The following is a 14078-nucleotide window of genomic DNA, read 5'->3' on the forward strand; positions in this document are numbered from 1 at the left end:
AGAATTTTTTTTTTTAACTCTAGGTAGTATTTTTCTGTAATGATGATGATTCACTTTGTGTACGTATATAGTCACTTTGCTTCCACCCGATTCACATAGCTTCCACCTTCTGCAGTCAGAACCACCATCATCTACTAGGAGTTATTATTATGCTTATCCACTTAAATTTCTTTGATGGCTTTGTGAATTCTGAATATTGACTACGAAAATGTATGATGCACCAGCACCATGGAAGTATTAAAATAATAAGGATATGGGAGATAGAACTGAGTTTACTCACCGATAGGACAAACACTGTATGTGTTAGAAGCAAATATTCGATAATAGCAACAATGTGAACAACCCAATTGGGATTTGCATTTTCTGCTTAAAAAAACTACTTATATATGAACATTGAACTTTGTCTTCAATGTCTTTTGAAATTGCGATCATCGGTCAATTAAGGTGGACTTCGACTTCGAAGATCGAACTGAGAGAAAAACCAAAAAACCAAAGCATAATCATATGGAAAAACCTGCACCAATTTACAATGAAGTGAAACATATGGCGCAGGGTAGATAGACATGTTGTTTTTCCCAAACTTCTGTAACATTTATTTTGTTCCTTGCGATCTAAAATAAAACACACCTTGCCAACTTCTTAGGTGGATAAACGTATTAGTCTAATTGAGCACTAATTTGGTTAAAATTGCAAAACTAAAACTGTGAATATGTTCTAATCTCAACCCATAAAGAAATATTTCATTGATAAGCCTGATTTCATTCGTATAGAAATGTTGAGATAGTCATATACCCGTTTACAAGTTTCCACACGCAATCTGAGAACTGTCTATGGTCTTACCCTTTAACGCATCCACAAAGAAAAAATACCAGCCACATACTCTCTATATGCCACATAAAGGTATTCTAATCACCATCAGAATAGTTTGCACAATCTATAACACATTCAGTGCTACAGGAATCATTTCCCATAAAACATGAGCACCTCTTGTTCATACATCTAGAACTAGCAAAGCAATTGCATTTGCACTTCCTCTTCTTCTTCTTGAACTGTCTATTCCTTGCCAGTACGCTTCTCTTTCTTTCCAACCAGATATCCTCCTCAGAATCTGATTCATTTTCAGGGGAGACTGCAGGACTTCTAATAATAGGTTCAAAAGACGCCCTTCTAGTTCTCTTTTTCTTCTTCGCTCTTTCTAATTCAAGCCCTGTTGTCAGCTGTACAAGGAAGAGAATCGATGTTAGAATTTAAGGCACTACGTGCAAATATATAACGATCTTGACTTCTATTGGCCTTTAGCCTTGGAGGAAAATTGGAACTGAATGATTGAGTACCACTGTTATCCGCTTCAAGCAAAGCAACTTTATCCTGCAACTGCTTCAATTGTTACTTCTCTGAAACAACCCGACAGAAATGAAAGGCAACGGGACGAAAAGAACACATGCGTTTTTATCACCCGAAACTTAATCAAGCATGATTCATTTTTTCTCTGGCAGAGGTACAAGTTATGTAACAGATGTAGGTTGTTGCATGTTGATGGATACATACCACATTCACTTCAGCAGTGTTTTTCACTTTCTTTGCATTACTCCCGAATGAGAGTGTGCTTCGTGATTGTTCCAAATGACTCGAGGCAGGACTTATGGTACATATAATAGCAGATCGTGAATTCCCCCCGAGAGAAGGTTTCAACAATCGTGTAAGATTTGAATCTCGGTATTTTACACGATCTCCAACACTGTATAACCCAGATAAAAACTAAGTATTTGTGTATGTCAGAACGGAAACACATTCAGAGGAATCAAAGCTGTTTTCATTTAAACCTGAGTGCTCTTATCGCTGACTTTAACTGTCTTACACGGCGTGTTTCTGCTTGTTCTGCAAACTCACTTCCTGCGAGGTCCACAAGATTCTGCAAGCATAGCCAGTAACCCTATTAGCATTTATAAACTCCAACTCGCACATTCATAGAAGGAAAAAGAAGTGTAACACACCAGACTTGCTACGAATGACTCTGCATGGGTGGAATTCTCACGGCTTCGACTCTCTATGGTCTGAAAGAAATAGGTTCGATTAGCCTCATCAGAATCACTTAAAAGTCAACATACATTGTTCGCTGATGATTAACAAAAAAAAATCACATGCTCTATCTCTCATTCACTAATGATATTGCATGGAATGAAGATGGCAAATTCAATCAATATTCAGACTTGTCGACAATCCACAAAAATCAATGAACTAAAGAATCAGACTCACCAGCTTTACAATCTGATGCGACCTTGAGCTCTGGCAATTTAGCGCAGTTTCTCCGACTTTCCTATGAGCTGCAAACAAAAATCCTGGTAAATACCATGACGTTGAACATCCAAATTTAAAACAGCACCACCTTACAAGTGAACCAGCTGATATTGCATACCTTCGCATTGACCTATTAAACTCCTCAACTCATTGCAATCCTTCGCTACTCTTTCAACTAGATCTCGAACACTTGTCCCTTTCTGCAATCAGATAACAGGCAGGATACAGAACAAATCCAAATATCCAATACGTCAAAAAGTTTTTTTTTTTAAAAAGGCAAAAAATGAATCAAATGGAGCCTTAAAACTTCGTAAAATGATGGCAAGCACATACCTTCGGATGGTCCTGAAGTATAAGGTTGGCAGAACCTGGATTGAACAAATCACCGACCTTCTCGTTATAAATCTCCAAGCCCTAAATCTCTAGTACAAAATATCTTTCCGGGGACTGCACATATCACAAATATGTGATGACGCCTTCAGACACAAAATCATAACCAAAAACTGAAGTTAATCGGTGAAAACTGTTTGAATAATATCGGAATGCTTCTTCCAGCAAAACAAAGTACTAATAAATTTACTTTTCTAATGTGATCTTCTATATCATTGACAGCACTTTCAGTAATTCCCTTCATTGTGTAAATATTGTTGCTGCGGGAAGAAACAGATTGAAAGTTAAGGCATCCATACATGTGCAGACTATTGAATCACTAAACAAGTAGGGGCAATTCTGTGAATAGAAGAACATCTCTCACCATTAACTCCAGCAAGAGGAGATAACGCAACATCCCTGGCTCCCTCATAAACCCTCTGATTTGAACAATGCATATCAAATACTCGATCTGGCATTGATACAAAAAGGCAAACCCAAATATCAGCATTCAGAATTCCGGAAAAAAAATTATAATCTGATTTCATTACTTTACACAGTATAACAAGTATTCTTTATTCTACATTTAGGTAATACCAAAGGTATAAGGCTCCATAGACCGTTTATTTTTCAATTGCTTCTGCAAAATGGTATGCTCATCAGAACAGTGCCATGCAATCTCTTCATTTTCTCCTTGTTCTTTTCTGCTCAAAGGTCTCATTCGTACCGTGACAAACATGTTCTCCTTACGAGCTTTTGGCCTCGCATGGGTTTGAACTTCCTTTGATGCGTTATTTCATAGCAGTCCTGACCATTGTCCAACAACAACAATACCACAACAAGCTGCAATCAGAAAATTGGGTCAGATATCTTTATCTATCTATCCATCTCTATCTATACAAGTAGGTTGCACGTGCGTTGCTCGTCTGCAGCATATAAGCATTGATATTGTGCACCAAATCTGAGAATACAACACCAGCTTTCACGAACGCAGTTATTAAGACAGGAATCAAGAAATGAAAATATAAAATTTACAAAAATTCCAAGGAAAATTTCACCAAAGGTTGTGGACCAGTATAGTAGTGACCTAGGGTTGGCAAACGGGCGGACCGTGGCTGGCTTGTTACGGGTCATACGGGTAAAGCTTGCGGGCTTGCAGGTTAGCTTGTATAACTAATATCAAAATAACTGAACATACTACATTAATTCATAGGCACTCTGTAGGATTTCCCAGGTTCTGATTACAAACTGATTACAAAAAAAAAAAAAAAAAAGGATCATGGCATGGACTAGATGTTAGTGGATACTAGCACATTTGAAGTATTGAACATAATGACCAACCACACTAATGGAACAATTCATCCAATTAACTCATAGGTGCCCAGGTTCTGATTACAAACTGATTACAAAAAAAAATAATCATGACATAGGCTAGATGTTAGTGGATACTTGCACATTTGAAGTACTGAAAATAACGACCAACAACACTAATGGAACAATTCATCAGATAGCTCGGCTGTTTCTCACTTCAAAATGCCAAAATGATGAAAGTCTTCACAAGTAGTAAATTAAAGACAAACGAAGCTCTAGATGGATCACGAAAATGAAATCATTGTTCAGGGAATGATCCTAATAATGGAGCACGGGTATCGCCAGCTTATATTCTGATGGAACTAGTTCATTTCAAGAGAAAAATTGGAACCATAATGAAACTATGAAAGCACGACAACATTGTTATCTATCTTATAAGAGCACTAATCCGTAAAAGTACTATATAATTCACAACCTAGGTCACTTATGTCTCAATTAGTTCAAATCACATTTTCAACTATACATATTTCTATCTCTACAATGAAACTGGTAAACACAGATATACACATCAGCCAAATCTACTATGCACACATACTAATACCCGAATCAGATAATGCAACAGTGCGTAAAAAATCAATCATGAACAAATTCATCAAAAATCCACTAGCCAAATCCATCAATCACGAACAAATCAATCTACTAGCCAAATCCACCATATCCTCGGATTCATCAAAAATCCCCAAGACATATCGGATTTCACTGAATCTAACACAAATCAAAGCCTAAGGCTAATCTCTCAGACAGATTATCCACATACAAAAAAGGAGGCAAAATCAAAATTTTAGAAACACCTAAACCGATAGACAAAATGTGGGGACAATACAATATATATCAATAAAGAATTAAACAGAAATGTTTTATTACCTGAAACGTTAACTCAAGTTGTATACAAATTAGACAACTAGCCAAGTAAAAGGAGAAGATTGAAATGGGGAAAGGGAAAATATGGGAACGAAACTTCCTTCTGTATTTCTTGTTTCTTGCTTCTTACTTGTTTCTGTTCGTACATTCCAAAGGGTATAACATGGGTATTTATAGTTGGAGTGAAGGTATAATGGAGAAACACATGGAAGTGTACGTGGCAGTCAACAGGATTATTCTTAGGCCGGTTCCTATGGGTGTTCAAATCAATTCCAGTTTTGCACCCATTATGGAGCTGGCAAACAAGCAAGGGAAAATTATGTTCAGGGTCCATCCATGGGTAACCCATAATATGAGGCACTTAATTAAAAGAAGTTTAAATCTAGGTCCCGAAATATTAAAAGGTTTTGATACCCTTATCCATCTTGTCAATCCCATAATTAAATAAAATTTAAAATCTAAGCCCAAAATTATTAAAATATAATAAACATGATGTCACACCCATCTTTATCACCGACAACCACCACCAACTACCGCCACCGCCCAAAACCACCGCCACCACCGCCTCCGACCACCACTACCAACCGACGGCGACGGCCACCACCGCCGGCCATCACCACCGACCACCGCCTCCCACCAATAACATATGGATGTGTAATCCGAAGTTACATATGCAATGTGCATGTGTATCCAGAAGTTACACATGGGTATGGTATGAAAAGGTTACACATGCGTACGACATGTGTAAGCAGAAGTTACACATGCATATGACATGTGTAAGCAGAGGTTACACATCCATATGGCATGTGTAATGAGAAATTACACATCAAAAAAACAGACATCAAAAAAAACATAAAAAAAACATGCATTACTTTAAGATTTATTTACAATAATTTCTTAGCATGTGTAACTAAAAGTTACACACGCATCTGTCTAGTGTAATTGGGAGTTACATATGCACCTATCTAGTGCGATTGAGATTTACACATGCATCTGACTTGTGTATTCAGCGTCAACTCCAATTCCAGCAAGACCAATACCACAAATAAGCAATTAGCTTTTATAAAGTTATTGGAAACCTGAAATATAACACCAAGCAATCAGTTTTTATAAAGATTAAATGAACAGTACATACAACAATGTATAGTTTCACATGCAACTGACTAATGTAACTAGAAGTTAGACATTCATATTGGAATTCAGACTTCTTATTCCTTTCTAACCACAATCACATTAGATTTCACGACTGAATCTAGCAAAATCATCAGCATCTTCCTAGTGTAACTTTTAGTTACACGTGCATTTTCCTAGTGTAACTAAAAGTTACACATGCATTTTCCTAGTGTAACTAAAAGTTACAGATGCTCATATATAAATCACCTCCAATACATGAATACTAGATAGTTCAGTTGTAGAAGGCTAAGGAAGTACCTATACAGATATAAACGAAGACTCACAATCTGTACAAGTTTTTGTTGCAGGGCCATCGAATCAACTAACTAAGTCAAATAAAAAAGTGGTACAAAACGGACGTATTCATAGCAAGATAATACTGAAAAAGACGAAGTTACCTGGCGATTAACAAGTTCCCCTCTAACCAGTGAAATCAACTCTAAATAGAGCTTGTACGTATAAGCACGCGCATACAAAATCTACCAAAATCATTTGAAACCTAAACAAAAACCTTACTTAGAGTCACAAGCTTAGAATTTAAACTGTATGCAATTATCAGTTCATGGTTTAATGGAAGTTAAAGAAAAATTGACTATAGTTACATTGTCACGCACCACCACTGGATCCAAATCCTCCTCTAAAACCTGCACATGCACCTCCACCACCAACACCTCCTAAAATCACAAACTCAATAGGATAGTTACAACACTTTGCAATTTCACCTCATAAAATCACAAACTCAATCCGAAAGAATCTACTTAGTTTTCGCATGCAACTAATAAACAAAAATTCTCATCATTTCGGGTTCACTCAAACTTTTACACATATAATTAGCATGTGTAACTGCGAGTTACACATATAATTAACATGTCTAACTCGCAGTTACACATATAATTAGCATGTGTAACTAGTATCTACACATCCAATTATCATTGCATACTCGTAAAGCCTGAAGGCATCATACTAAAAGCTAATAGTCCCTACCAAAAATATACATTTGTGGATATTTCATTACGTTGTCCATACACTACTTTTGCTATGGACTTAAACTAGTTAGCCTAGTTTCACTAGTTGTTCCTACACTTACTTCAACAAACCATTTCCATTACTTACATATAGGCAGACACAGGGGCATATGGATTTGATCGAAGTAGCATTAGCTCATCACTGTGATCATCATTTATAAGCATTAACAATAAGTTGATCATTTCTGTTGTTTCAGAAAGGGTCGCTCTAAATTCCGGATCACTAACTGAAACCTGGTCATTCAAATTGGCATTAGCTGACAAGTAACTTTACATCTGCACAGTTGGAACCTAGAAATCAGTTTAACATATTATGGGATGAATCAAGATTAAGAATGTACAAGATACTCACATCATCTTTGGCTTCTTACTTCCGTCCTCGATATCCTCTTCTTGTTCTAAATCATTGCATTTGAAGTCCCCCCTTTCTACTCCGCCAACACAAGAACCTGAATTAATTACTATATGTAAGTAAAATCTATGTAACCTGAAGTTACACATTCAATCAATATGTGCAAGTAAAAGTTACACATTCTAATTAGCATGTGTAACTAGAAATTACACATCAATTTAGCTTGTGTAACTAGAAGTTACACATCTAATTAGCATGTGTAATTAGAAATTACACATCTATTTAGCTTGTGTAACTGAGAGTTACACATCCAATCAGTATGTGTAAGTAAAAGTTACACATCCACTTAGCTTGTGTAACTGAGAGTTACACATCCATATAATGCAAAGAAATGTCTAATGTCTTACACATCCATATAATGCAAAGAAATGTCTAATGTCTTACACCTAACTGAGAGTTACACATCCATATCTGTATTTGAATTACCTGTTATAGCATCCTCTGATGTGTTTGATCTAACAATGATTAACCTATAGCATCCTCACTGCAATCATTAACTGTAAGATTTCCAGGCTTAATATAATAAACAACAACTTGAGAATCCAAAAGAACTGAAACATACTAAAAAGAAATAGATGCAGTGAAAAGTACTGAATGACACCCCAAAATTGGGTAGAGAGAACGTACAACTGTGATCGAATTAGAGAAAAAAAACAGAGGTTAGACTTATCTTTCAGTTCTATTTCATTACAAAATCTGCTAATATAAAATAGCAAAAGACATTCTGCACAAGAAGTGCTAATTGAGAAGTATGAACATAGATAGTAATTACCTGCTTGCATAGAAACCATAGTGAAGCAACATCTTGCCTTGTGAAATTTATTTGGTATCGCTGAATCATTGCAGAAGCTACTTCATCCAAGATGAGTTTCATGCCTCGCCTTACACAAACAAATAAAACCAACAAAATCAACACCACCAGAATTGAGAAATAGAATTAATACTGAATAGAGATCATAATATCACAAAGAAACATCGATTTCAATGAATTTGTATAGACGAATTATTTTACAGAGAGAAGAAAGTTGAAATTAGGTTTTGAACTTTGAAATGACTTAACAGAGGCTCTGCAATCCATTGAATCCATTCCCGGCACCATTCAAAAACAGCTTCCATTTCATATCTACCAAGAACATATGAAATTGAAAATTAAAGGCGAATAAAATTCAATCAAATCTACGGGTAATAAAGATGATGAGTCGTTGATCGAATCTCTAATCAATTTTTAGATCGCAACTTGAAATTGAGAGTTACAATGATTTTGACGAAGAACAGATCTGAAAATTTTGTTAAAGATTCTTCAAAATAACTACATGATACAACCAGAGACACTAGATGAATGTAAATCTAAGATCTATGTTAATTGAAAAACGCCTGAAGATTTATGTTTTGAAAAGTGTTTTTCTCAGATTTGTTTCTGAAATAAACAAACTAAAATCTCTCAGTCGAAGCATAATCACTAGTAGAAGAGGATACTTATCTATACGCTTGCTGATGAACTTGTGTTGAATTTGTAAATCGATTGAAACACAACTCGATTAAATCAATACATGAGAAATCTTTGAATCAACTGAAATCGATTATTTGATTGATATGTTAAATCGATTAAACATCATCAGCAGAGATCCATAAACATCATCAACTAAGATGGATGAAGCTAAAATCGTCGTCTTCTTCTTCTTCGTAAAACACGATCTGAAAACCCTAAAATTATTCAGAACAGAAACTAGAGAGAGAAAGTGAAAATGAAAATGAAAATAAAACCGATGATATTCCTCCTGTATATATTCTAAAGGGTAGTGTTGTCATTATTAAAATTCGTAATAATTAATTATGGGCCAGATCTGAAGAAAATTTGATGTTTTGGGCCTAGTAGTAGCATTTTCTTAAAATATGGAGTTGACAATGAAGGATCCATTTCATTTTGTAGGGCTTCTATATATTGAACCCATATAGTAATAGTATTTTTCACTTCTGGAAATTTAATTTACGAAAATGGGACGCCAAATAAATTCCTAGGACTAGATCTTTTTTAGCGTGAATCGTTGCTATAATTCTGCGTGGAATGAAGAAAAACAAAGGCAAAAGTAAAGAGGGAGAACAATGTGCGAGCTTGTACTGGACATATTCTTTCTTCAAATGGAATGAAGAAAAAACAAAGGCAAAAATAAAGAGGGACAACAATGCATGAGCTTGTAATGGACATGAGTCTTTCTTCACTTTCGTGAGTTTCTTTATAGCGGATGATGTTGATTTTGATCTAAAAAGAAAATGTTTTCAATGGACAATCAACATCTGGTGCTGTTGATGGGGCGGTTAGTAGCGATATGTTTACCTAGTCGTAAATTTGTGAAATGTCTAATGCACGAATGAGACTGTTTTATACCAAAAGAAAGGGAAAAAAAGAACCTAATTTAACTAGTGGCGATGTTTGGTACTACTATGATGAGATTTACAAAAATCAGGAACATTTTCGTGATGATGACTATGACCGTGACTTGACCCGTATAAAAAGTTGACGTTTTTGGCGCTTCCAAAAGTTTCGTCAAAGAAAGGAGGTTTAGAAGGTTCCGGAAGTGGTTGATCTGTTTGCCTCAGCATTTGTATTACTTCTTTCATGGTTGGCCTTAATGCTGCTGCTTCTTGTGTGCACAACAGACCCACTTGTACTACTCTTTTCACTTCCTCCTCCACATGATGTTCTACTATTTCGATACTTTCGTCTATTATGTCTGACAGTTTATTCGTCTTGTAATGCTTCCATGTCTGTATAAAAAGAGAATAGCTAATAATGATGATTTAGCGAGACAGAATGTAGTTGCCTAGTTTTCTGATTAAGAGTAATGAGAAATGACATACCCAAGTTACTAACGTTTCGAGCGATTCATCCGCAGTGAAATGGTTACTCTGGATACCAGTGACTATTTCGAGGACTATAACTCCATAACTATAAACATCAACCTTTTCTGTTAATTGTCCATGAGTCAGGTACTCCGGGGACATATACCCACTTGTCAAAAGGAAAAAAAAAACAGAAACAAGCAATGATTCAATAATGTATGCAATTGTTCTCATGTTGAATGTAGTTGCATAAGCTCTGACACCATGCTAACAGTTAGGTACTTACAATGTGCCGGCAATGACTATACCCTTGGGATTTCCTGTATCATCTGCACAAAATCTGGCTAGACCGAAGTCGGCAATTTTGGGTCTAAATCGGAGGTCTAATAAGATGTTGCTCGCCTTAATATCTCTATGAACAATAACAATTTGACAATCTTCATGAAGATATGCTAGGCCATCTGCAGTTCCTTTTATGATTCCAAACCTCTTCTTCCAATCTAATTCTTTCTTCTTTTCATTATCTGTTTTACTAACACGAAAAGAAACGTCAGGTAACACTAATCAGCTTATCTATTTGCCAAAACCTCGCATTATAATGAATAGAAGGGAGGGGTTACAGTCACAAAACTCAATTATTCTCCCACTTCGCACACGCTTGCTCATACAGATCATCTCACACAAATGAGATGTGTAAGCAAAGTGTACGAGTGAGAGTTGGAAATAGATTAACTAATCTTGAGTCAAGTACTAATTTCATGAGCGTTGCTTGAACAATACTTTGAAATTACCAAATAGGAACAAGTTGAGGCTTTTGTTCGGAACGAATTCGTATACAAGAATGCTATCGAGAGTTGTAATGCTGCAACCAAGGAACCGAACCAAATTCTTGTGGTGACAATGACTGATCACATTCATCTCATTGAATATCTCCTCACTTCTGTTAGTAGGGCTTACGTAAAGACGTTTTACGGCAATTTCTCTACCATCAGCTAAAGTTCCCTACTTGACACACACACAACTGTATAAATACCTAAGAAATAAATAAATAGGTTGGATTTGTTTTATGAATCACTTTATGTACCTTAAATACTTCACCAAAACCTCCTTGACCAAGTTTGTTTGCTTCACTAAAGTAGTGAGTTGCTTTCTCTATAGTTGAGTACTTGAATTTCAAACTCCTCTTGAACAGTGATTGATCTCCATCAGCTCCTGCTATCATTGTAGCTTGTTGTCTGTTTTTTCGATCATATATGAATTTCCCCGCGAAGATTCCAATACAAATAGCGAATACACAAACCATAGTAGCACCAAGAACAATCTCGATATACGTTATAGTCGTATCTACGCGAAGAAACATGAAAAAAAAAAGGACGAACAAAGTCAGAATTCTAACTTGAAGTAAAAAATTTCATTAATTAAAAATTGTAAAACTATAGGATGCAATAATATGCATGATGATTTGTTAACCATACATTTTGCCCCAATTTTAGAGGAAGTGATATAATGAAGGCTGTATAAGGTAGCAAAAAATATATTCTGACTTCTGGAGCAAACTCCAATACTAACGAAGATTAGTCTAGCATAATTAAGCTGTCATCAACCAGAAACAAGCAACAAACTCCATGAAACATCTTCAGTTTTACTAGTTCCTGAGAGTAAGAAATGACAGAGTGCCTCCTATAGGGTGTGAAGGACAGCATATTCCATGGAAGTAGACTTTACGATATGCATGATTTTTAGCTTATGCTCTTCATACTTGCCAAGTTAAAATTGAAATTAGTCAGTGTATATTGTTACTTCAAAATTGACCGAGTCTCTTGGAAACAAAGTGACATTAGCAGGATTGCAGGAATTTGATAGCAGATTATAATTAAGATAACTTACTACGAACAGAGCTTCTTGATGATTTCCCTTCTCTAAAAAATGGATAGTCAGAGTAGTGAATCATACAACCGGCTCTGAGATCCCAAGCTTCAGTAGCAGGAAGACAAGAAACGATAGTTGAGGCAGACTTATCAAGGCAAGAGGCGCATGAAAACTTGTCCAAGGTCTTCCAGCAGTTAGCTTGGACATAAAGGGGTGAACCCCAGAACAGTGGCCATGTGTACTCATCTTCTGTGTAAGCTTCCCCATTTGCCTTCTTGAAATTCTTAACCGTGTCATACACCATTCTTTTAATTGATTCTTTGCGGGATTTGTCATCTTTCAGTGTCGGTCCACAAATCTTTTATTATTTTTGTCCAATGCCAAATGAAGGAGAACCAAACCAAGATCGTTAATCTATTTGTTATTAATAATAATAACCTAGTAAATGTATTAGGTAATCGTTTTAATACATCACTTATATATCTGTCCTAAGAACATAAGATTGTAGCCGGTTTAAGACAACTAAACAATCAATCCTGAGTGTTAAAAGCATAGGTTATTTAGATGTACTTAGTTTACAGCAAGACCTAGGGGTTTTGTCTAGCCTTGATGCATTCAAGCCTAGTGATCCAAGGAATAAGGACTATAAGCGCATGGAGTTACCTGGGGATATGCATATATTACAGGACATGATTTAAAATTAAAATGTGATGGATTTAAGCAGTAGGTCGTATATGTACCGTTACATCCATGGGAGACAGAAATTCATGGAAGAAATTGTAATTAGCAGCTCTAAGGAAGCAACCACCTAGATGAACAAGGCCACCTGCCCGTGGGAAGCAGGTTGGGAGATGGTAACGAGCTTGAATGTAGCAACTATTGCATTGATCCTCTGAGAGGTCTTCATAACATGCGGCCATTACATATATTTTGTAGGGTTCTTTCCCAGTCGATGTTTGCCCTGCTTTTGGAGCAAAAAAGTTCTCCCTTATAAGAATGTTATTAGCTTCGTTGAAATTCACTACAAAATTCGTCACGTTTCCAAACTCCTTCTTTTCGCAAACCTTTGTAAGCAAATCGAAATGACTACCACCCTCCTTTGTCGACGGTTCTTTTAGTTCTTGTGCCGCTGCTACTAGTTGTATCACCGATAATAGACGTAGGAGGAAGAACATGAAAGAATGATGATGTTCTGCCATGCAAGAGAGGAAGACATGCAGAACAAGAGAGATTTGTTTTAGGCTTTTTAAGTTAATGTTTTGATATGTGGTTTAGTTTTGGTTGAGAGACAGAAGTGGTGAAACTAATAATCCCTAAAAATATACATACATAGCATCAACTGAAATTGGCTAATTTGGGTGATCAATCACCTAAATTAGCCACTAAATGATCAACAGGAATTTTGGAAGATCACGCTTGTCTATTAATCAAGTTGATCTTGGATGGATAATGCAGTTATGAGGCCTCATAAGTTTTTAGGGTTTATGATATTCAGGGAAGAAGGAGAGGTGAATTGTTCGTGTGGATTGCATGCGTATCACATCTTTTAAAGATCTAGGTAGGTGGTATGCCATTAAAGAGAAATTTTGGAAAGATACTACTACATTAATTGAACATGTTGATGTGCTAGCCTACCAACGAGCCTCATGGGTAACCTAACCAAGAGAGCCGAAGCGGATGGGGCTGAGATTGTGTCATAAGGGGGGCAAACTAACTCTAACTTCCATGTTAATTTCTGCAATATTACGCCATTGGGGGCTCGAACCTGGGACCTCCTGAAACACATGAAACTTTGGGGTACGGGGATTACCAGCTGAGCTAGGTACCCGTTTTTTTTTGTTTTTTGGCAAATAAACCAA

The 14078-nt window shown here is 36.3% G+C and overlaps 2 protein-coding genes across 2 annotated transcripts; both read right to left on the reverse strand.

Moving 5' to 3' along the window:
• Positions 1 to 710: 710 nt before the first annotated feature.
• LOC113296330 (kinesin-like protein NACK1) lies at positions 711 to 8383 on the reverse strand. Its single transcript, XM_026544637.1, has 12 exons — positions 8282 to 8383; positions 7980 to 8070; positions 7450 to 7546; positions 7186 to 7365; positions 2879 to 2948; positions 2632 to 2712; positions 2417 to 2498; positions 2257 to 2324; positions 1995 to 2054; positions 1824 to 1912; positions 1549 to 1738; positions 711 to 1217 (listed from the first exon to the last, which is right to left on the reverse strand). The coding sequence occupies exons 1-12, from the start codon at positions 8381 to 8383 to the stop codon at positions 906 to 908; spliced, it is 1422 nt and encodes a 473-aa protein (XP_026400422.1). The 3' UTR covers positions 711 to 905.
• Positions 8384 to 9868: 1485 nt separating this feature from the next.
• On the reverse strand, positions 9869 to 13679 carry LOC113300129 (putative cysteine-rich receptor-like protein kinase 43). Its single transcript, XM_026549314.1, has 7 exons — positions 12960 to 13679; positions 12238 to 12577; positions 11435 to 11694; positions 11142 to 11352; positions 10637 to 10874; positions 10369 to 10519; positions 9869 to 10275 (listed from the first exon to the last, which is right to left on the reverse strand). Exons 1-7 carry the CDS (start codon positions 13416 to 13418, stop codon positions 9928 to 9930), a joined length of 2007 nt encoding a protein of 668 aa, XP_026405099.1. The 5' UTR covers positions 13419 to 13679; the 3' UTR covers positions 9869 to 9927.
• Between the last annotated feature and the right edge of the window lie 399 nt (positions 13680 to 14078).

The sequence above is a fragment of the Papaver somniferum genome, chromosome 7, assembly GCF_003573695.1.
Source record: "Papaver somniferum cultivar HN1 chromosome 7, ASM357369v1, whole genome shotgun sequence".
Classification (NCBI taxonomy): Eukaryota; Viridiplantae; Streptophyta; class Magnoliopsida; order Ranunculales; family Papaveraceae; genus Papaver; species Papaver somniferum.

Excerpts from the sequence above, each read along its gene's own strand:
- LOC113300129 (XM_026549314.1), bottom strand. The coding sequence starts at position 13,418 with ATGGCAGAACATCATCATTCTTTCATGTTCTTCCTCCTACGTCTATTA. Across the intron at positions 11,695-12,237 it reads ATCAAGAAGCTCTGTTCGTA|ATACGACTATAACGTATATC; the intron begins GTAAGTTATCTT and ends TTCTTCGCGTAG. Across the intron at positions 10,875-11,141 it reads CCTCAACTTGTTCCTATTTG|ATAATGAAAAGAAGAAAGAA; the intron begins GTAATTTCAAAG and ends TTAGTAAAACAG.
- LOC113296330 (XM_026544637.1), bottom strand. The coding sequence starts at position 8,383 with ATGAAACTCATCTTGGATGAAGTAGCTTCTGCAATGATTCAGCGATAC. Across the intron at positions 2,713-2,878 it reads TAGAAGATCACATTAGAAAA|GGCTTGGAGATTTATAACGA; the intron begins GTAAATTTATTA and ends CTAGAGATTTAG. Across the intron at positions 2,325-2,416 it reads TTTAATAGGTCAATGCGAAG|CTCATAGGAAAGTCGGAGAA; the intron begins GTATGCAATATC and ends TTTTGTTTGCAG.